Source organism: Podarcis pityusensis, assembly GCF_964106645.2.
Source record: "Podarcis pityusensis genome assembly, chromosome: 16".
NCBI classification, from domain to species: domain Eukaryota; kingdom Metazoa; phylum Chordata; class Lepidosauria; order Squamata; family Lacertidae; genus Podarcis; species Podarcis pityusensis.
The window spans coordinates 6,275,256-6,299,658 of NC_138041.1; the positions used below are offsets into that span (position 1 = coordinate 6,275,256).

General features: G+C 43.6%; 1 protein-coding gene and 2 long non-coding RNA genes across 3 annotated transcripts; 1 reads left to right on the plus strand and 2 right to left on the minus strand.

Annotated features, from left to right (window-relative positions):
• Positions 1 to 2,614, minus strand: LOC308465128. The gene is made up of 2 exons (XR_013980258.1): positions 1,755 to 2,614; positions 1 to 600 (listed from the first exon to the last, which is right to left on the minus strand). It is a non-coding gene; the product is annotated as an uncharacterized lncRNA (long non-coding RNA).
• Positions 2,615 to 3,752: 1,138 nt separating this feature from the next.
• LOC308465132 lies at positions 3,753 to 5,286 on the plus strand. The gene is made up of 2 exons (XR_013980267.1): positions 3,753 to 3,933; positions 4,687 to 5,286. It is a non-coding gene; the product is annotated as an uncharacterized lncRNA (long non-coding RNA).
• Positions 5,287 to 16,378: 11,092 nt separating this feature from the next.
• On the minus strand, positions 16,379 to 20,891 carry LOC308465047 (uncharacterized protein). Its single transcript, XM_080984860.1, has 2 exons — positions 20,738 to 20,891; positions 16,379 to 17,461 (listed from the first exon to the last, which is right to left on the minus strand). The coding sequence occupies exon 2, from the start codon at positions 17,431 to 17,433 to the stop codon at positions 16,663 to 16,665; it is 771 nt and encodes a 256-aa protein (XP_080840986.1). The 5' UTR covers positions 17,434 to 17,461; positions 20,738 to 20,891; the 3' UTR covers positions 16,379 to 16,662.
• Positions 20,892 to 24,403: the final 3,512 nt, after the last annotated feature.

The following is a 24,403-nucleotide window of genomic DNA, read 5'->3' on the forward strand; positions in this document are numbered from 1 at the left end:
TTATTTTTGCATATGATTTTAATTATTACTGTTGCCCAAATAGAGGCCAAAACACAAAACAGTTAACTTTCCTCCCCAAATTATGTTTCTGGGTGGAGAAAAGACACTGGAATTTCAGTGCTAGACAGAGAAAATATTTGAAACAATTTTATGTAGAGAGAAAAGCATTCAATAAGCTATCCCTCATCCTTCATCCGCTTCTTTTAGCCAATGATGACTCAGAACAGAAGATGGTGACCCTTCAGCCAACAAACACATCTTCCTCAGGAGTCTCATGTTCTCTACTTCTGCTGCTGCGGCCACTGGGGGGTTTGCTTCGTCTGTTGCTGGCAAGAGGGTGGGATGACCACAGGAGGGATGCATGGAGGTGGGACGACCACGGGAGGTTGTTTGGGGCACTGGGCTGGGATGACCACAGGAGGAATGCATGGAGCTGGGATGACCACGGGAGGTTGTTGTTGGCAGCCTCTGTCCTCATGGCAGGAACTTCCACCCCTGTGGCAGGAGTCCTGTGGTTTGTCGTGGCAGGAGTCCTGTGGTTTGTTGTGGCATCCTCTATCGTTGCGGGAGCACATCTTGATATCAGTCAAATCTGGAGTCCTGTGGGAAATGAAGAAACAGCCTTTCAGAGAAGGTCCAGCAGAAACATACCTTTCTTAGTCTTCCACTCAAAGCAGCTCACATTATAGTGACCTTCCCTTCCTGTTGGAGGCATCTATAATGTTCTGTCTGTGTTAGAAAATGATATCCATTCCTAAATGGAGCTGGTGTGGTATAGTGGTTAGAGTGCTGGACTAGGACCTGGGAGACTCAGATTTGAATACCTGCTCACCTATGGAGCCCACTGAGTGACCTCCGGCTAGTCCCACACTCTCAGCCTACAGAGTGGTTGTGAAGATAAGACGGGGAGCAGAAATATGCACACCACCTTGAGCTCCTTGGAGGAAAAGTGGTGGGATACAAATGTTAAGTAAATAAATCAACATTTTAACTGTGTGGGGCTCACCCAACGTACCCCAGGTTTGTATCATTCTACTCATCCTGCAAAGCAAGTAATCCAGACTAAAGAAACTCCTGTCTTAGTTGACAATGCTCCCTAATATCTTTAAGGAAGAACATATACCTTGAACCCTAGTTCTTTCAGGGCTAGTTTCAGACAGGAGGCCATTTCATCTGTACCTTGAGTTGCTGGGAATTTACCTTGAGCTGCTCAAATTGTTTAATTCGGTTTTTGAATCATTGGCTCTGTTTTCAATTGGATTGTAATTTGGTATTGTGACAATGCAGCTTTTATTGGATTTGTATTAAAATTAATAAAAATTATTATTAAAAAAAGAGATGCTGGGAGTTGAGTGTGGGACCTTCTGCAGGCAAAGCAGATGTTCTACCACCGAGCTGTGGCTCTTCATATGTCCCTGTGTGTGCCACTCAAACGGTTGGCTAGATGCATTCTCTTTGTGATAACTCAGCTCTAACTTAGTCAAAGATTCTTTTGATTCCTTAGTTCATCAATGCCTACAGTTTGTTGGTTTTCAAATATTTGTACCCAATGCCAATCCTTCTCAATGTAGAGCCAGTGAAGTCAATAGATATGGCTAATAAAGGTTCATTCATTTCATTGTGTCTATTTTAAGTCGAATGCAACCCAAAGACACCTAATCTGGAAACTAGGTTATCCCCATGCATCTTGAACAATCAACGTTCAAACCTCCCACAAATACAATCAATAGAGCAGGTGTTATCTCCAGACTTACCTCAAATGCCAACTGGAAAAGCTGCAGTAGCGAAGATCAGAAGTGTATGTCTGGATCCTTGGAGGGTGAGACCTTTTATACGGTCCCCTTGCCTTACTTCTGGGAATGAAATCCCTCTCTTGAGCAAGTGTGAGCAATATCATCCTTCAAGCCATGAGCAACTCTTCGATGGATGGGCCCCACCCTTTGGAAAAGTGTCACCAGGAAATAATGGGATCACTTTTGTAATACTGCAGGCACCTGACCATGTTCTGGGGCTGATTCTGTGCTGTGTAACGTAATTAATTGCCTTTGTTGGAAACCTGAAGATCAACAAACATTGGGCAACTTTTGGGAGAAAGAATGGCAGCGTCCAGTAGGACAGCCCTTTTGAACAATGTCTTTCTGGATGCCTTTAAGACACATCATGGGGAAGGTGATTCTATCCAACGTTTCCACACACCTTCCATTTTAGAACTATGTGTGACTAAACCATTTGGCTACAACCCCTAGCAGGCCCACAGGCCTAAATCTAGAGTGTGGGTGCTAGAATTTTTGATGGTCCAGGAAACTGTAAAACCATGAAATATGGACCCCCTTGCTGTCGGAATTAGGTAGCTGTGAAGGTACAGCAGTGCGGAGAGACTGTGCGTAAGAGTCAACAAAGGGATTTAACTTACCATTTTTATCTCTGCTTTATTGTTTATATCAGGGATTGTCAACCTGGTCCCTACCTCCTACTAGTGGAGGTTTCAGGATTCTAGGTGGGCAGTAGGGGGTTCTATGACACAAGCTGAATCCTCCTTCCACCGAGCACTGGTGGGAGGTAAAGAAATTTTACCATCAAGAAAAATGCATTAGTGGGAGGTAGGTATAAAAAGGTTGACTACCCCTGGTGTATATGTTGAAATGTTGTATTTTAACTTACACAGTATGTTGTGTAGCAACACACTATGATGCCATTGGGATGATAGGTGGCTAAGAAATGTAATAAATAATGGAGAGTAATTAATGAGCAATATGAGCCAGGGGGGCAGCCCCTTGTACATTTAGAGTAATATATTGCCATTTTAAACAGGCATGGCTTTCCCCCAAATAATTCTGGGAAATGTGGTTTGTTCAAGGTGCTGAGAGTTGTTAGGAGACTCCTATTCCCCTCACAGAGCTACTATTAACAGAGTAGTTTAACAATCAATCCCTTTTCACAGGGAACCTGGACCTTTGTACAGAAAGGCTCTCAGACTGATGGGTTAGTATGTCTAGCTATTGACAAGAAGGTTGGTGGTTTGAGTCCATCCAGGGATGGCTGTGAGATTCCTGCGTTGTAGGGGGTTGGACTAGATGACCCCCCAGGTCCATTCCAACTCTACAATTGTATGTTCAAGCACGAGTTCTTTAATTTACAGGGTTGCGTCCCACTAAAGCTACATTCACATTTGATAAGGATGTTGGGAATTGTAGCTCAGTGAGGGGGGAAATTCAGTTCCTATGATTCTTTGGGGAAAGACATGTGCTTTAATAGGACTGTCATTACAGGATTTGGCTCCCCGCCCCTGAAAAAAGGTCAACAATTTGTTTGTGTCCGAATTTTCACTTCCTGAAATATGGCAACCCTAGCTTTAAAAACATGTTGGATGAGCTTTCAATGTATGATGATCATTCCTTTATTTCCCTACAATTGACTATGGGGGAAGAGAGGGGGAGGGAGGGAGGGAGAGAACAAGCTTTTGGCAGAAGTGGGTGACATTTGCAAATTCTACTTTGGGACTATTCTCCATTCTTCTCCAAAAGATGACTTTTAAGAATCCAGTAAGAAGACCCTGAAAAGGATTGTTCTGTTGGACCACACCTTTCATTATCCCCACAGATTGATCAATGTGTGTGATTGTTGATACATAGGACTTCTAAGGGCAATTACATTACGCAGTGCAGAATCAGACCCTGACTTGTCATGAGTTGCACGCTGCATTGCAAAAGTAATCTCACTACGTTCCGGTGATACCTTTTCCCTGGGGTGGGGCCCATCCAGTAACACATACAAATCATCACATGAAAGTCCAGCTTGGCTCACTCTTGCCCAAGAGAGGAATTTCATTTCCGGAAGGCAGGTGAGGGACTGTATAAAAAGTATCTCACCTCAAGGATCCAGACAAGACTCCGGTGATCATTCCTATTCTAAGGATTCCAGTTTACATTTTCAGTAAGTTTGGGGATTCTACCTGTTCTGTGGATAGAATTGGAGGGCAGGGGTTGGAACTGATCTTCTGAAATTGAGGGATGGGGTGATTTATGTCAAGGGAAGCCATCTTGGTGTCCCCCAGATGACAATGGACAACAACTCCCATCATTCCTGTTCATTAGATGAGCCGCCAGCTGGGGCTGGTGGGAGTTGTAGTCCAATGTTCCGGAAAGCACCACTTTGTCCATCCTTGGAGCTGTGCAACTCTGAGTCCCTTTAAAGGGGAACGTTGTGAACCTAAGCCAAGGGTAGCCAAGGTGGTATCTTCTAGATGTTTCAGACTACAAATTCCACCAGCCTCAGATAGCATAGCCACTGATCCAGGAAGATGAGTCTATAACAGCTAGAGGATATTTTTCAAACTGTGTTTTTGTTGAACCTTGTTGTGAGATATTTTTTCTAGTTCACTTGAATAATGTTCTTTGCCTAAAATGTCTAGAAGGTTTGAGAAGCCACCCTAATCTACTTAAAATGTGAAGACTTAAGAAACAGACTTTTGCATTGGACCTTTGCTCCATAGGACTCCAGATCTGACCGACATCAATATGTGCTCCATTTAGGAATGGATTTCATTTTGTAACACAGACAGAACATGATAGCTACCACTCACGGGAAACAAAGGCTGCTAAATAGTACACTGCTTAGAGTGAAGGAATAAGGAAGGTATGCTCCTACTGGACCTTCTCTGAAAGGTTGTCTCTTCATTTCTTACAGGACTCCAGATTTGACCAATATCAAGATGTGCTCCCGCAACGATAGAGGATGCCACAACAAACCACAGGACTCCTGCCACAACAAACCACAGGACTCCTGCCACAGGGGTGGAAGTTCCTGCCATGAGGACAGAGGCTGCCAACAACAACCTCCCGTGGTCATCCCAGCTCCATGCATTCCTCCCGTGATCATCCCAGCTCAGTGCCCCAAACAACCTCCCGTGGTCGTCCCACCTCCATGCATCCCTCCTGTGGTCATCCCACCCCCTTGCCAACAGCAGACAAAGCAAACCCCTCAGTGGCCACAGCAGCAGAAGTAGAGAACATGAGACTCCTGAGGAAGATGCGTTTGTTGGCTGAAGGGTCACCAACTTCTGTTCTGAGTCATCATTGGCCAAAAGAAGCGGATGAAGGATGGGGGATAGCTTATTGAATGCTTTTCTCTCTACATGAAATTGTTTCAAATATTTTCTCTGTCTAGCATTGAAATTCCAGTATCTTTTCCCCACCAAGAAACATAATTTGGGGAGGAAAGTTAACTGTTTTCTGTTTTGGCCTCTGTTTGGGCAACAGTAATAATTAAAATCATATACAAAAATAAGACATGGTGCACTGTTTTCTTTATATATCTGTAGCCTAAAGGGCAGGCCTGTTGAGATCCTTGAACTCTTCTTTGTTTTGATGAGAAAAACAGGTTTCCAGTCCACAAAGACATTAGGTGTTTGGTCATCAAAGGGCAAGATTGAAGGAAGGAAGTAAAAGAAACCTTGATGAACGTCTTCTTCCTTAAACAAAAACAATCTTCTCTGATTGGTACTGAGATACTGTTACCTTTTACTGACCTTGACATGTCATGTATAAAATATTAACTGTTTGCTGCAGTTATGTTACATACTTAACATTTCACATGCATTTTCTGGGCACATTGGAGTTTCTTTTTACAACTGTGGTTGTGAGGGTTGAATTTGGGGTAATAGGAAAAAAATCTGACAAGGGGATTTAACTGGCTGCACCAGTCCTAACCAGCTGCTGCAGCTGTAGACACAGCTGTTGGTGGAAGGAATAAGGTGCTTCAGAATAACAAAGGCATCAAAAAGGTGAAAATAGGCTTCATCAAAATTCAGGCTCAGGAGTTGGAGGGGAGATGGTCTGGGTGTGTCACATGAGGTTCCAGGACTTGGAGAAGATCATGTGTCACTTTGTCACATGAGATTCCTGGCAGACGCGTCAAAGGCTGTATCAACGCAGGTTGGGTGTGGAGGTTGCCAGGCAGTCCTTTTTGGCACACCCGAAAGTGCGTGGGCCATGGAAAAAGCATGCCACTGTGCTGAGGCCAGGGTGGGGTAGGAAGGGAGGCAAGAAGAAACTGTGAACCCCTCCCTCTCGCTCAATACTAGAAATCCAGGCAGCTGGGTGTCAGGAGATCCAGAGCAGACAAAATTATATATAGTTCAGATTCAAGGCCTTCGACTGATTGTTGATGTCTCACCAATCAGTCGATGTCTCACCTTAGCTATCAATGCTATCAGTCGAGGTGTTTAGTTAAAGCATTGATTTTAATTTTTATGTTATGCAAAAACTAGTCATTAAGACTACCGTCTTATGCCTACTTACTAAAGTCTTAGAGCAGTAGTTCTCAAAGTGGGTGGCACTGCTTTTTTGGGTGGGGCAGTGGGATTACACTAAGAGGCAAGGGGGAAGCAGAGGGGGAGGGAAACTGGAGGTTTTATTTATTTTCCATTCTTTATAATCACACTTTCATCCAGGGATGTCGAATAACTTACAGAAAAAATAATTCAGTCGAAAATCTAACAATAACATGCATCAAAATCATCCTCCTATTCGTTATGCGTAACAGTATACAGTGGTACCTCGGGTTACATACTCTTCAGGTTATATACACTTCAGGTTACAGACTCCGCTAATCCAGAAATAGTACCTCAGGTTAAGAAGTTTGCTTCAGGATGAGAACAGAAATCGTGCTCCGACGGCGCGGCAGCAGCGGGAGGCCCCATTAGCTAAAGTGGTGCTTCAGCTTAAGAACAGTTTCAGGTTAAGAACGGACCTCCGGAACGAATTAAGTTCTTAACCCGAGGTACCACTGTATACTTTTGTCTCTACTCATTTATCCTAATTTTTTTCCCTCCCTCCCTCCCCCTTAACCCCCTGCCCAAAATGTCCTCTCTTCTAATCTTTAACCATGTGCACAGATTATTCATTCTAATTTGGATGCTTGGGTTGGCTTCCCCCTGTGCTATCCAATTCCTATAACTAGTCCATTTATTCAAAATCTTTTGACATTTGTTTTCCCATGTATCTTCCGTCATTACCTGTTCAAATATATCAGATTGTATGTATTCAAAAAACTGGAGGTGTTAATGACTGAAAGGCTGGCATCACTGTATCAAGTTAATCATTTTCTTCTGAATTAATTAAACTAAATAGTTTTCAATGTGCAATTAATTGCTACTGTTTTGAATTTTATTTTGTTTTTTCCTTCCTTCTGGTCACACAACCTGCTGTTTTGAATAATACTTTTCAGAGTAGGGAAAGGGGCATGAGGGATTAGTTTGTGGAACCAAATGGATGGTGGCTCTGAAACATTTGGGAACCCCTGTCTTAAAGAAAAGGTGTATGATAGAGGTGAAGGAAATTATGAGCTGTGTGGGTTCTCTCTCTCATAGTTCTCTCTCTCATAGTTCTGGAACTCAAGAACATCCATTGAGGCTGAATTTTGGTAGATTTGGGACAAACTGATGGTGTGGAGAACGTGGATCCACTCTCATAATCACAGAACCCATTGGGGCTATCCATTGAATCTGAACGAATCTGGAATATTCAGGACAGACAAAAGAAAGCTCTTCTGCGCACAGAGTATAGTAGTGATAGCCACCAACTTGAACAGCTTTCAAAGAGGATTCCATAAATTCAGGGACCAAAGAGTATGACTGCATGACACAAGCCTTTAGGCAATGGTGTTAAGCAGATAATTTTGCTGCTACTGAATGTCAGGATGCTGTCAGCGGCTCCTGGCTAGTTGCCCAGGGAACTATTAAGACAAGGAAAAGTTTCTTACTGCCATTTTTTATTTCAGACTTTACAGAGAAAGGCTATACGATACGAAAATCTATATTGTCATTGTCCCATACAGAACAACAAAATTGAAAAAATCTACATCAGACATTCAGAAACCCACAAGCCTGCTATCCCAGCTATCCCAGCCTGCTTAGCCCCCTAAAAACTCTGATACCCCATAATTAAATACAATATACTCCCATAGAGACTATGGGTTTAAAACCAAAATTGCATTTGGATAGAAACTGTTTCTCAGATGGCTAGTCCTAGTCTTTATAACCCTGTACCTTCTTCCAGAAGGCAGAAGCTGAAAGAGATCATTTCCAGGGTGCGCACTATCCTGCACTATCTCTGCAGCTTTTTATGACACCTGGAAGCATAGATTTGATCCAAGGTGGGAAGAGTGCATCCAATTATTCTCTCCGCAGTTTTTACAACCCTGGACAGCATTGTTTTTTCCCTGGCTGTGCAGCTCCCAAATCACGCACACAGACCATAAGTTAATACACTCTCAACAGTACAATGGTAAAATGCCATCAACAGGTCCTTTGAGAGAACCCAGCCTCTTGGATAATGGCGTTGTCCCGGGTGAATCTCCACCCCCCCCGTCTCTCCCACTTCCTCCTCACTTCTATGGGTACCGCTAAGTGCCCTCTGTCTTTGAGCTCTTAGCTCTCCTACTTTTAAGGCTCGTCGGGTTCTGGGAGATGGAGGGTCTGGAACGCTTTCTAATGGCAACGTGTCAGCTGGGTGTTGTTCTGGCTGTCCCACAATTTCCCAGCTTCCCCCTTCAACTACCTCTGAGCTGTGACCTCCCTCAAACCGCTTTTGTAAAGCTACATTGTCTTCCTTTCACTCCTCCCTGGAAGGGTCTGGATGGGGAGGCAGTCTCCACCATTCCTCCTCTGTCCAGTCCCTGAGACTGAATGAGGTTGTTTTGACCTAGGGAACAGGGACATCGGCCAAGTGTGGGTTAGTTTCACATGTCTCCCTTCAGAAGTCCATTCTGTTTCCTCATTCATTTGCATTTTTGTTAAAAAAGAAGTGAATATTTGTTTTATTTTATTTCTTTGGGAATATATATGGCTCAGTCAAAGAGCTATCTCTTGAGCATCTCCAGGTCAGACTAGGTCTTCCTTATGAAATAAAAAAATTAAGGTCATATATATATAATAAATGTTCATAAATGTACCAGTCTACCGCGCACATACATATAGGGACCACATATCTGGAGCAGCACAGGAAGACTGTCCTGAAATCATTTTGACTCCCAAACTGACCAAATGTTTGTTCTGCAAGGAGGGAGGGGGTGAGGGAACTTTCCCATTGTCTCAGGAATTAAGAAATCACCATCTCAAAGGAATAGCCAGACTACCAGGAAAGACAATCAGATAAGGCATTATCAGATAACCTGGCAGACAGAAAAAACAACAACATTCAAATTTCTGTTGTAGACCACCTTTTCTGTGATGTAGGTATGATGTTTGTGTGGGGTAGTCTTGGGTTACACCCCTTCTGTGATGTATGTATGATGTATGGAGGGGTGGTCTTGAGCTCCAGAGCAGGGAATTTAAAATGCCTATATAAGAGCAGGCACACCTTGGTTCTGGGTCCTCCTCCTTTCCTGCATGTGAGGCGAGCACCTTATTGCAACAGTTCAATAAAGATCAGGCTTTGTGAGTTGCTTTGCTTCTCAATATTCTCTGGTTGGCCTCTGTTATTTTCTCCGACCGATGGAGAACCTACAAAGGACTCTATAAGGGCTCTTGTGTTCCCCATAAGGGAATAAGGGCAGATTTTTGTTTATTACACTTACATCCTTGTGCTTGACTGAAGGGAAGGTAGAGAGGGGTTTGTGGGTGAAATGAGCCTATGGGGCAAAGATAACACAGGACAGGAAAATCAATACCATACATTTAAAGTACATTCAATGTGCATTTAAAGCAAATGAAAAAAAGGCAAAAATTAAACACTATTATAAATCTAGAAGTGGAAGGAAAGAACATACAGAACCCGGTCGAGATTAGAAATTGTTTCCAGAGGTACTCTAAACAATTATATACACAAGGGCCACAGAAAGAAATTGATATAGATAGATTTTTGAAAATAAATGGATTACAAAAAATATCTCAAGAAAATAAATTAATGTTGAACTTTAAAATAACTGAACAGGAGGTAGAAGGTGCCATTCAGAATATGCAATTAGGTAAGTCTCCAGGACCAGACGGACTGACTTCTAGATACTACAGATCTTTGAAAGAATGGTTAGTACAACCTCTAAAGGAAGTCTGTAATGAAATATTGGAAGGGAAAAGGGCACCAGAGTCTTGGAAGGAAGCGTATATCACACTTATACCGAAAACAGAGACTGAAAAGACGCAGCTCAAGAACTACCGCCCCAAATCACTGCTTAATGTGGATTATAAAATCTTTGCAGATATTTTGGCTAAAAGACTAAAAAAAGTGCTAGTGGAAGAGATTCATAAAGATCAAGCAGGCTTTCTCCCGGGTAGACACTTGTCTGACAATATGAGAAACATAATTAATATTTTAGAAAAATTACAAGTGAATATTAATACCAAGGCAGTTTTGATATTTGTGGACGCGGAGAAAGCTTTTGACAATATTTCTTGGAGCTTTATGAAGAAGAACCTACAGGGGATGGGGGTAGGTCAAGGTTTTGGAAATGGTATAAGTGCAATTTATTCAGAACAAAAGGCTAAATTAATTGTTAATAACGTGGTGACGGAGGAATTTAAGATAGAAAAAGGGACACAACAAGGTTGCCCAATCTCCCCATTGCTTTTTATATCGGTCCTGGAGGTCCTGCTGAATATGATTAGAAGGGACCAATTGGTTAAAGGTATACAAGTCGGAGCCAAACAGTACAAACTGAGAGCATTTGCAGATGACTTAGTATTGACATTACAGGAGCCAGAATCTAGTACTAAAAGAGTTTTGGAACTGATTTAAGAATTTGGTCAGGTTGCAGGATTTAAACTGAATAAGTTAAAAACTAAGGTTTTAGAGAAAAAATTTAACAGTGATTGAGAGAGAGAGGTTTCAGAACGAGACAGGCTTAACAGTGGTTAAGAAAGTGAAATACCTGGGGATTAACATGACAGCTAAAAATGGGAATCTATTTAAAGACAATTATGAAAAATGCTGGACTGAAGTGAAAAAAGATTTAGAAATTTGGTCAAATTTGAAGCTTTCACTGCTAGGCCGCATTGCTGCGATAAAAATGAATGTATTGCCCAGAATGTTGTTTCTGATTCAAACATTGCAAGTTTTGGATAAAATAGATTGTTTCAAGAAGTGGCAGAAAGATATTTCTAGATTTGTCTGGCAGGGCAAGAAGCCCAGAATAAAATTTAAAATATTAATGGACGCAAAGGAAAGAGGTGGATTTGCCCTGCCAGACTTTAAACTTTATTATGAATCAGCAGCTTTTTGCTGGCTGAAAGAATGGCTGCTTCTTGAAAACACAGACATTTTGGATTTAGAAGGTTTTAACAATGTATTTGGATGGCATGCATATTTGTGGTATGATAAGGTCAAAGCACATAAAGCATTTAAAAATCATATTGTCAGAAAAGCATTGTTTAATGTCTGGATAAGATATAAGGACCTACTTGAAAATAAAACCCCAAGGTGGTTGTCACCAATGGAAGCGAAGGCTCAGAAAAAGCTCAATATGGAGGCCAAATGGCCGAAATATTGGGAAATTTTGGAACAAGAGGGAGACAAATTGAAATTGCAGAGTTTTGAAAAACTAAAAAATAAAGTGCGAGATTGGCTTCATTATTATCAGATAATGGAGGCATATAATTTGGACAAGAAAATTGGCTTCCAAGTGGAAAAATCAAAATTGGAAACAGAATTGTTAGATCCCAAAACCAAGATTTTGTCAAAGATGTATAACTTGCTGTTGAAATGGAATACTCAGGATGAAACGGTGAAATTTGCTACGATCAAATGGGCACAAGATGTTGGACATAACATAATGATGGCTGACTGGGAACAGTTATGGACCACAGGTATGAAGTTTACGGCATGTAATGCCTTAAGAGAGAATATTATGAAAATGATATACAGGTGGTACATGACACCAGTCAAGCTTGCAAAAATCTATCATTTGCCCGATAATAAATGTTGGAAATGTAAAGAAACTGAAGGTACATTCTTTCACCCTTGGTGGACGTGCCCAAGGATTAAGGCTTTCTGCGAGATGATTTATAATGAAATGAAAAAGGTATTTAAATATACCTTTCTGAAGAAACCAGAGGCCTTTCTCCTGGGCATGGTTGGCCAATTGGTGTTAAAGAAGGATAGAACCTTCTTTATGTATGCCACAACAGCAGCAAGAATACTTATTGCAAAGTACTGGAAGACACAAGATCTACCCACCTTGGAAGAATGGCAGATGAAGGTGATGGACTATATGGAACTAGCGGAAATGACTGGCAGAATCCGAGACCAGGGAGAAGAGTCGGTGGAAGAAGATTGGAAGAAATTTAAAGACTATTTACAGAAATACTGTAAAATTAATGAATGTTAGAATGATGTCGGAATGAAGTTAAGTGGTTTTTAGCAGTAATATTATAAAGGAATACGTAAAAATGGTTGTCGACAGGTGAGAACCTAAAGCTATAATATATTAAGATAAAGGATTAAGATAAAAATAAAGAGGGAAAGGATTTGCTGAATTAATTAATTGATCTGGAATACAAAAAAGGGAGGTGTGAGGAGGTCAGGGAAACAAGTAAATGAAAGACAAGATTTGGATTGTATGTTTTCTTTTTTCTTTTTCTTTCCTTTTTCTTTTTGTAATATTTGGAAACTTTAATAAATATCTTTTAAAAAAATAAAATAAAGCACCTGACTTCCCCCAAAGAATCATGGCGACTGTAAATTGATTCTTTAGGCAAAGCCATGTGCTTTAAATAGGCTGCTCCTTTTTTTCTTTTCCTTTTTTTGGAACAGAGTCCATGTTATGATGGAACAGGCGCCCTCTAGTGGTACTTTCCAGATTGTTGTTTTGAGGAACATTTCCAGCTGCAGGAAAAGGTTTCTGAGGACTGAAATCATGCTCTGTTTTCAGGAAACGAATTGTACCTCAGTGATCGATCTAGTGCCAGATTTACGTATAAGCTAAACAAGCTATAGCTTAGGGCCCCACTCTCTTGGGGGCCCAAAAAAAATTTTAAAGGGGAAAAAGCCACAATGTACATTTCCAAAATATAAGATAAAAAACAAATAAAATAAAACCTACATACAGCAACAGTGTTTTATGTTGTGTAGGCTCCTATGATGTAAGTCATGGGCCCCGCCTGCTAGCCTGCTCCCTAAAATATCACCGATTTGCTCATTTCCATATATAGGGTGCCTATATTCTGCATGGACTCGTTGCATGGCAACATGTGCAAATGGCATTAGATACCTATTAGGTCCATAAATTACCATATAGCGTATATTCAACACACAAAAACAACAACAATTTGTTGTTGACAAAGGACAGCTGGACATATAAAGGGCCTCATTACCTTCAGTAGCTTAAGGCCTCATCCATGAAGATGGTCCCTCCTTCCAACTGCAGCATCTCCAGGTGGGACTGGGAATGCCCTGTCTGAAACTCTGGAGAGCTGCTGTCAGGCATTGTAGGCAACACTGAGCTTGATGTTCTAGTGGCCTGACTCTGTATAAGGCAGATTCCGATGTTCCTAGAACTGTCAGAGTAAAGGATAGATAGGAAGACAATACATCCAATCAATAGAATTGAAAGGGACCCAGACAGATCTATCCTCATTACCAAGTAACAATTCTCTGTTTATGCTCATGAGGAGTTTTGCTGGATGTTGTGACTACTGATCTGGGGTCTCCTCTCCCCTGAGCATTTAGCATGTTCCTCCAAATCTGGAAAGAAGAAGTTCCTCAGTCTTCTTCCAGCTGCTGGAGTGTCATTGGCCAATTGCTTCTGGCTTCTGGGATGTTCCAACTTCAACATCAACAGGTGAGGTTCAACACGACCCACTTAAGCCTGTGGCTTCCTGGCACCTCACCGCAGAGTACCTGAGTGGAACATCCAAATCCAAGAACAGTTTGACCTAAAGCTGGATGAATCATTCATTCCAAGCATGGCGAGTCCGCAGGAACATTCCATTCCTGATCCCAACATGCCTCCTGCAGCCAAATAATCTCTCTCTCTCTCTCTCTCTCTCTCTCTCTCTCTCTCTCTCTCTCACACACACACACACACACACACCTTGACTGGTGGAGGTTGTTCCTTCTTTTTGGCCACTAGAGGGAGAAGGAGACAATGAAACTTGGAGAACAGTTCCAACATAAAAGAGTGCCACACCAAATTACTCTATGTCTCTTGGAAATAAATCGCTCCATCACAGTTAACATAGTTTATTATTCTTTCGTTTATTCATTCAATCATTAAATTGGTATAACGCTTTTCATCTGAAGAACACAGGGCAGTTCCCATCATCTAATGGCCTAATGACACAAAAAGACCTCTGCTGGGTCAAGCCAAGGGTCCATCTAGTCCTGTATTCCATACCCTCCAACATTCCTCAGATGAAAATAGGGACATTTCTCCCTCCCCCCAATTGACTCTCCTCAACTCACCACTCTTCTGTGTGTCCCCCCCCCCACCAACAGAGCATTTCCTGTCAGAAGAAGTGCTGACACTGCTTCACAAACAGGACATAGGACACATGCCCTCCGCAATCTTGAGGGAAAACCCTAAATCCAAATTTTATTATATTTTATTCCAGGCATAGGCAAACTCCGGCCCTCCAGATGTTTTGGAACTACAATTCCCATCATCCTTAGCTAACAGGACCAGTTTGAAATCATGTAAAATGGTGAGCACCCTCTCAAAACCCTTTAAACACCCTCTCTGCAGCTCTCTCTTCAATCCATAACAAAAATACTGTATCCAAAAATATTCACAACCAGAATTGAAGCTCTGGGGCTGGCAGGAGGCTGGAGGATGTGCAGGAAAGCAGCTGCTGCTGCACCACCCCACACACCAGCTGTTAGGCGGGGAGGCGAAGCAGCCTAAACAAAGCCCCGCTGAACCTCAGGTCTCTTTGGGGCTTCCTTTGCCCTCACTGACATACTCTTCGGGCTCTGCAGAGGTTCTCCTCATGAACCACAAGGACTCTCCAGCTCGCTTCCACAATTTCTGGGTTTGAATTCAATTATTTCGTTATTATTTTATTATTTCCTGGTGCCACATGAATACACTGAGCGATACACCAGATGTGCTGCCTTTTCCTTCCCCCTGTGCTGTCTCCTAAGTTGCTGAGATTTCCCATAGCCTAGCTCTTTGCTCTTCCCCTTTCCTTTTACCTCTCCTCTATCATGCATTCCTTCCTCTCTGATTGGAATGTGCTGGCTTTGATCTTCCAGCCGGTTGAGCATGTGTGGGTTTTTCCTTTGGACCCGCCCTGCCCAGACTCTTCTGGTCAACTCACCTCTAGAGCATGAGCAGAGCATAACAGAAGAACTTAAAGTAGTCTGCTGGATTAGGCCAATGACTCATCTAGTCCAGCATCCTGTTCTCACAGTTCCCCAGATCCCTCAAGAAGGAACCCTCAAGAAAGACTCCAGCACATCTGTGGTCCCTGAAGCTGAAGTATTACTGCTGGCTAAGCCAGGTGAGAGTGGCTATTGGTGCTCTAACCCTCTGCGAGTTAGGGACTTATCCTGCATGCAAAGACAGGCTCCGGCAGATGGACTGAAGGTCCAGTGGGTCCAGTGGTCAAGAAGGCTGTTTCTGCATGTGCTGTAGAGGGAAGTGAGGGGGAGGTGGAACTGGTCAATGTGGCAAGGAGAAGGAAAACTGTCATCCTAAACCTCCACTGCCTTCTGGGATATCTTCAGGAGAAGAAAAGGCTAAGGAGTAAAACCTATACAAATCCAGACTGGAGACCCTTAGATGATAGGATGGTGCCTAATATGCCTCCTTCTGGCAGCCAAGCTGGTGCCATACTGCTCTGCTTTCCTGTGGACCACATCAGTGAGGCAGACAGGGGAGTCTTGTCATCTGGGCAGCCTGAGACCACAATGCGCACTGCCCAGTCTTGCGAACCAGGGAGGTTGCTTTGTTGTTGCTAACACAGCAAATTTACTTCACCTCGGAGGTGCACTCTCAAGACACACAGATGCCAATTGCCCCTTAGTGTGGAGGTACAGCACAGTCATCATGGCTAGCAACTATTGGTAGCTTTCTCCTCCATGAATTTTTTCATGAATTTTAAAGTCATCCAGGTTCTTGGCCATCTTTGCCTTCTGTTCCAGATTTTAACTGTGCTGCCCTGAATATTGCAACATTCATCTTTATTGAATGTCCATGAGATCTAGTGCTATGGGGGGGGGGGGACTTTTTTCTAACTGCTGCACCAGCCAGCTGCTCCTGACAGTGATTTTATTACTGCATTGTGGGAGGTTGTTTTTTTAAAAAAACTTTGGTTGGGATAATGTTGGGACTTCCTTAGCAGGAGGTGGTACACAAATTTAATGAAGCTGAACTTAAAAGAGGCATGTGCCAAACGTATTATGACAATGGAATTCGGGTGGCAGAAAAAGACATCGTAGATGTGTTGATTGTGAGATAAGCTTTATTCTCTCCCATGCATTAAGGGAGATTGAAACAAGGAAATCAGCAGCAGTGGGTGGATGAGGAAACACCCATCCACCACAAACACACACACACATTCATAAATTACTTTGAAGAATGAGCCACACATTGAACATTAAATGCTATTGAAGAATGAAAGTGCAAAGCAACATGCAGAAGTGTCCTGGGTTTAACATGTCGTTGTCAGGATGCTGATGCGAGCTAGCAAAGTTAGCTTTTCTTGGGTTGCTTGGCAAATGTTGCAGTTTACTTGATGCTTGGCAATGGACAGACCTGCTTCGTTTGCCCAATGCATGGAGGGACGACAATGGGGCACTTGGTCTGTGAGGATCCACCACCAGATCCACCGCTGCTGCAACAGACTGCTCCGCCGCTGCCGCTGCTGCAGCACACAGCTCCGCCACTGCCACTGCTGCAGCAGACAGCTCCGCCACTGCCACCACCACTGCTTCCACCAGGTACAACAATGGTTTTCCCACTGCCGCCACATCCTCCACTGGATCCTCCTCCAATCACCTTAACCCCACCCGAGCTCCCACCACCGGATGAGCTACAACAAACAGCACCACCACCGCCACTGCCGCCAGATGAGCTGCAACATACTGCACCACCACTGCCACTGCTAGCTCCACAGCAAACCCCTCCAGATCCTCCACCAACAACTACAGGGATCTTTTGCTGGCCACCTCCATATCCACCACCCATTCCACCTCCAACGCAACACCCAGAAGACTGGCCACTGCCGCCGGATGATCCACAGCACACTGCGCCGCCGCTACTGGCTCCACAGCAAACCCCTCCAGATCCTCCGCCAACAACCATTGGGATCTTTTGCTGGCCGCCTCCATATCCACCTCCATATCCACCTCCGCTTGGTATAATGATGACTCCGCCAGACTGTCCGCCATATCCTCCTCTGCCGCAGCCTCCGCCACCACCTCCAGAGCAGCAGCAGCAGCCGCCCCCTGAACCGCCGCAGCAGCAACAGCCACCCCCGCTTTGTTTTTGCTGGCTCATCTTTTGGCTTTTGTGTGGTGCGTTAGACCTGGAAAGTGGACAAAGCATAGTTAATGCACACTGCTGGCTGCAATGCTCATTTCTCAAAAGGCCTCATTCTCATGGTGGTTAACTTGTGTTCAGGATGCAGCACCAGAGAGTACAGGTGGCGATGTGTTGGATCACATGGTTGAATGCATGCATGCGTACATAAATACACACACAAACACACCACCTTACTCCATATTTTCATCCGAGGAATGCTGGAGGGTAGGCCATTTGGGTAATGGTCACAAAGAGACGCAGGTGGAACAAGGAGCCTGACCCAGGTGAAAACAGGAAGCGGGGGGAAGAAGGCCATAAGCTGAAACTCAACATGTGAAGAGACACCACCCCCTACTGGGATTCAGCCAAGCAGCAGACCCCACCACCTGCACTCGCGCTGAACCTCAGCCGCAGCTCTGCCGCTATCCCTCTATCCCGCTAACCCCAACTAACCATAAACGGCTGTTTATTTCCTAGTGTACCGTTCTTTCCCAGGGCCATTTTTCAAGCAGACCACTTCCCCTCCCTCATTCACAGATTCCATGCCTTGCCCCAGGATCCAAATTATTTTCCCCACCTCTTCTCAGGTTACTTGGCAGTTTCCCCTACATGAAAGTCACTGTTGAAACAAAGGATTCTTATCACAGAGGATCCTTCCATTAGGTGATCCTTGCCTTGTGCTTTGAATTGGTGCCACCCAGTGACCAATTGACCAACTCTGGTATCCCTAACTTCAACTCTCTTGTTTTCTGTACTTTCTGTACTTTCTGTCTTCCACAGTTACTACCTGGTTGGTTGCCAGCTAGCAAGCCAAACCATATTTCTGGTGTAGATATTGGAGGCCAGATAATGTGAACGACATGGCTCCCCTGCACTAGCTAAGCAGGTCTGGCCCTGCAAACTGGGCATGGATGTATAAGGCCTCTTCTGGGAACAATTCCTCAGTGAACCTTTCTCTGACAGATTTATCCTTTGATAATTATAAAGGATTAAATTGTCTCTTGGAACAGGTTTAGGTAAGGATGCAATCTCTGGCTTAGCTGCAGCTATCATTCAAGCATTGCTGTTGGGGAGGACACACCAATTCATTTGCTGTGATCTCAGCTGCTCAGGTGCCATCACCCACCCCCAAATACAACAATCTTCTGCATGTTTGTGGATACAGTAGCTACACTGCATGCCTGTATTTCACCTCCAAACCTTAGCAGCAAATACCGTATTTTTTGCACCATAACACTAACTTTTTTCCTCCTAGAAAGTAAGGGGAAATGTATGTGCGTGTTATGGAGGGAATGCCTACGGGTGGCGGTGGGGATCTGCTGCAGTCATGAGCAGAGGATCCATGGTTCCCCTTCCTTCCCTCCTCCGAGGCTTGCTTTGAAACAGCAAAGCGGGAGAAGAGCCGCTGAGTGGGGAGGAGAGAGGGACAGAGAGCCTGCTTCTTTAAAGGAGCAAAGCGGGAGAGGAGAGGAGCCGCTTACACGAGTGTAAGCGGCTCCTGTCCGGTTGGTTCCTTTAAAGCAAGCAGGCTCTCTGTCCCTCTCTCCTCCCCACTCAGCTCATTACATAGCAGCAAAGTTTTTCAGCTCGCTAAGCTGGGGATGAGCGAGGAGGAGGAAGAAAAGCAGAGCCTGCTTGCTTTAAAGGAGCAAAGTGGGAGAGGAAAGGAGCCTTCTCCCCTTATACCCCTCTTCTGCATTATTAGCAGCATCCTTCTCCACCCACCCCACGCGTGCTCCTTCTCCCCTTAAACCCCTCTCCTGCATTATTAGCAGCATCCTTCTCCACCCACCCCACGCGTGCTCCTTGTCCCTTGAGTGCTTTTCCTTCCCTCCCCACTTAAAACGTGGTTACAAAGCACGGATCCACATGGATCCTCAGGATTTTTGCACTGGGTCACCCCAAATTCACCATCAGATCACATGTCTGTGGCCACAGCATGAACCACAAAAATCATACATCCACTGTTTCCTTTAGAATATTTTTTTTTCTTGTTTTCCTCCTCTAAAAACTACGTGTGTGTTATGGTCAGGTGCGTGTTATAGAGCGAAAAATACGGTACATATACAGTGGTACCTCGGGTTACATACGCTTCAGGTTACAGACTCCGCTAACCCAGAAATATTACTTCGGGTTAAGAAATTTGCTTCAGGATGAGAACAGAAATCATGCTTTGGTAGCACGGCGGCAGCGGGAGGCCCCATTAGCTAAAGTGGTGCTTCAGGTTAAGAACAGTTTCAGGTTAAGAACGGACCTCCGGAATGAATTAAATTCTTAACCCGAGGTACCACTGTACCCAGAAACAAATCTGGGCTCCTTTGTGCCCTAGGTATGGAGCTGTATTGGCGCCCTCATGAAAAGAAAAAAACCATGTTGTCATCATAAATGACTCTCAAATGGGACATTTAACAGAACAAGCCTATAAATGACTACTCAAAGGCAAAGCCCACAGAGTTCAATGGGGCTTACTCCCAGGAAACTGGGTACACAGGACTGCAGCCTAAATCTGGCAAGCCAGAGACATAACTTCTGGCCATATTTCAACTGCCTCTTTGTTACCTTTGACAAGGTGCCAGCGGAAAGGCACTAAATTTGAGATTCCACACTTTTGTCAGAAGAAAGTCCCACTTAATTCTACGGTCCCTATTTCCCTGGCAAACTTGCAGCGGTGTGAGTGTACTGGAAATTGGCCAAAGCGGGAAAGAAACAAGGGAAAGCGACTCGGCTATAGTAAATTAAGAGGCTCTCCCGACATTTCTCAGCCAGGACATCAACTGAAAGGCTGCTCTCAATGCAAGTAGGGAGAGTGGAGTGTGGGAAAAGCAGGCATTCTAGGATGTATGGCCCTGTAATGGAAAGCTACACTGCGCAAGCTAACCACCAGCTTTGCCAGCCAGCTGGGGAAGGGACTCCACAGGGCTCCTGCGATGGCCCGTGCAGGCAGCCAGATTCATCCTCCGAAGTGCCAACGGAGGCGAAATTTTGTGCACCCACAGTCTGGGCCCTGGGTGGGGGCAACCTAGCCAACCACTAGGTATTTCCCTGCCTGGACTAGAGAACAGAAGAAGAACTCTCAACAGATTCTCCTGTTCCTCATTTAAATCTGGAAGGATGACCCTCTCCCTCCATTGATTGTAAGGAAATCTATACTGTATCAAGAATCCAAATCAACCCTTTGCACCACGATCCTACAAAATGAATAGCATATTGGTCTAAGCTGCAGATGGTTCCGTGCATTAAAGAGAAGGAAGATTATCAAGGATCTAAGCCTTGAACTTACCTCGTTGGACAAATGTGGCAGAATGCAGGAAACGTCGCGATGGATTCGAGTGATGACCTTGCAAACCAGAGCTCCTCTTTATACCCATTTTCTGGCCGCTCCTATGGGAAGTGAGGCACCCCAGGAATGGTGAGTGACACAGCTAGAATCTCCCTTAACAACCGGCCTCATCAATCCCAAGATGTCAGACACGTCATAGGAGATCCATATCTCTCTTTTGTATCACTCGCTATTTTTATGGGACGTAAACAGCTTAATGAAGGTGCTACACCTAATGAGTAAGTTCCTGCTTTGTAGCGGTGCCTCACATATTTGTGGGGGCTCTTGATGGGTGACATATGCAAGGACTGGTTTTCTTTACGAGAGAGGGTGGCTTCTAACAGGTTTAGGCAAATCAGGAAAATTAGACAAATTACCAACATGGTTTTTCCCCCTCACCGGAACTCAGTTCCGGCACCTCTTAGGTGGGTGCCAAACTATTCTAAGAGAACGAGGGTGGTGTTCGTGGCGAGTTCCAGCACCTCTTTTTTACAGGAAAAAAAGAGCACTGGTTATTACAGTGGTACCTTGGGTTACATACGCTTCAGGTTACATACGCTTCAGGTTACAGACTCCGCTAACCCAGAAATAGCACTTCAGGTTAAGAACTTTGCTTCAGGCTGAGAACAGAAATTGGGCTCCGGCGGCGCGGCAGCAGCAGGAGGCCCCATTAGCTAAAGTGGTACCTCAGGTTAAGAATAGTTTCAGGTTCAGTACAGACCTCTGGAAACAATTAAGTACTTAACCCGAGGTACCACTGTACTGCACTTATTTTTCCATAAGTTAAGAGACAGCAGTAGTGTGATATTTAGAATGTTGGACTAGGACCTGGGAAACCACGGTTCATATCTTCACCCAACTCTGAAGCTCAGTAAATGTGGCCTTGGGCCAGTCACCACCTCGCAGCCTAGGCTACCTCACAGGGCTGTTGAGGGGATGGAATGAGGAGGGTGAGGAGCTTGTAGGCCACCTTGAGCTCCTTAGAGAAAAAGGAGAGATATAGATGCAACCAACTAATCAATCAAATCTCTTCCCTGCCATTTCTATGCTAATCTGCATTAAGAAAGGAAAAAGAAAAAGTAGATTTGCTGTTAAACACGTTAGGTTGTACCCTATTATATTCTGCTTAGATTAAACCTGTTGAAAACAGAGGGCATAAATTTAGTCATTAATATTGGTTGGTATACTCTGAATATGACTAACTTTGGATTCTCTGAAGCAAAGGATATGTTCACACATTTCACAGAGTGTAAGTGCCAGCTGCTTCTACACGCATACACTTGTGTGAAAGAGTGTACACTTGTTAATTTGTATGGCTCAACAACTGTGTACACAGATAAATTGCCTGTGCACTAATTAAATGTTGCATATATGTGTGCAGACCAACTGTTTGTGTGCGTGGTTACACAGATTGTGCGGACAACCCTAATGTCCTCAGAAAGACATAGCAGGTCAAGCTACTTCTAATATAGTATGAATCTGAAGTGGGATAATATGAAACGGACACATACAGTTTAATTGGGTATTTTTAGAACTATGCCAGTCCCAGGTATGACTTGGAGCTTGATTGAGCCTCCAATGGCCCCAGTCTGAACCAGGATGATCTGGGGCTGACCAGATCCAGACCCCAAAGCTGAACCAAACTGGGAGGGGGGTCTTACACAGTTTTAATTAGGGTTTGACTCCCTAATTAAGCATGTGAAGGTGGTGACACAGCCTGTTTCTTAGTCTCTGACTCTCCTGCTGTTTAACAGTCCTAAATCACTCCAGCTGGACATGATCTGACCCAGGCTGATTTGTGGTTTCCACAACCTTCTCTGGCTGAATCTCAACTTGATCTAAACCGGTCCAATTCAGTTCGAGATCTGGGATCACAGCCACACATTAATGCTTTTGAATAACAGTTGCTCGAAATCACAGGAGGGGAGAGTGTTGTTGCACTCATGTCAATCTTCCACAAAACAAAAAGAGAACGTGGTAAGAGGATAGGACATTGAGTTTTTGCTTACATAATTCACATTGTCATCAAAAATATATGTATTGTGCTCATTGCATGTCCCCCAAGCATATTTTCCAAAGATTAATGAGATACGTAGAAAGTTAATTTGGGATAATGGTCCACTTCCTTTTGATTTGAGAGAACGCAGCTGCCAATAACAGAAGGAGGTTATTCCAGAAATTGCTTTATATTTTATTAGTTTAGCCAGTGTGGTGTGGTGGTTGGAGTGTTGGAATAGGACCTGAGAAACCAGGGTTCAAGTCCCCACTCAGTCATCAAGCTCATCACTCGAAGGATTGTTGTGATCATAAAATGGGGATGGGGAGAACTACATACAACCTTGAGCTCTTGGGAGGAGAAGTGGGATGTAAAAGCTATACATAAATAAATGGAATAAAAAATATCCCACAAAGCATATAGAAATGATTGGCAAATGCTTTCTTTTATGAATGGCCCAGATTGGGTAACTTTAGAGATGGCTTACTTAACCCTCCCTCTTTGGTCCTTTGTTGGACCTTCACCACTTTCAATTTTAGCAACTAGAGAGATTTCGCATATCTCAATAGCTACCATTTGAGCCACATGCTTACACTAAATTAATCCAGATTTGTAATTCTGGATTTGTAATCCAGAAAATGTAATCCAGATTTGAAGAGAGAGAGACAGCCTTTATGTGGAAGAAATGGGCTGAATATGAGATGCCTACATTAGATCTGCTGTTTAGATGCATTTTTTTGTCATTTCCTGATTTGCAGGAATGACTGGCAAGTGCAAAATATAAATACAGTGGTACCTTGGTTTAAGAACAGCTTAGTTTATGAACAACTTGGTTTAAGAATGCTGCAAACTCGGAAGTAGATGTTTTGGTTTGTGAACTTTGCCTTGGAATAAGAACATGTTTCACTTCCTGTTGAGTGTGTTCCCTTTGTAAATTGAGTCCCCCGCTGCTATGGGAAAGCACGCCTTGGTTGAAGAGCGCTTTGGTTGAAGAACGGACTTCCGGAATGGAATAAGTTCGTTAACCAAGGTACCACTGTATCTCCAATTACCAGTGTTTGCTGGGGTTTATTTATGGACCATCTGCTTCAAGCATTTCACCACCTCCTACATTATGGAGGGAATTATTGGATCCTTACAGAAAGCTAAATCTACAGTTTTAAATGCTTTATGAGTCTTTTAAAGGTTTGTGTTCAGGAAAGAAAAGTGTGGAATAGGGAATTATAATGTGTCACACAGCCTAAACAATGGAAAGTTGCTTTGGAATCTAAAGAATATGAAATATTTCCTAAGACTTGAGATGGAGTTTGATGCAGCAAAATTTAACATTATGAGCATATTAGACTCAAAAATGTTTGTATAGAAATCCACTGTCCAAAACAGATAAATGTTGGAGGTATTGACTTGTTGAGGAATATGATGTGGGGCTTGTTCACTGATATATTCTTCTTTGTACTAATACTGTTGCCTAAATCAATTTTGTATTGGTGAAATCCATAGTGTTTGCAGGTGCTCATGTTCTTGTAAATGATATTCCTCTAGTAATGGCAGGACAACAAAAAGAAACAAAGAGATTTATACTTTGAGTATAAATTCCCTTCCCAGATCTACAATCCCAGAGTTTCCTGTGA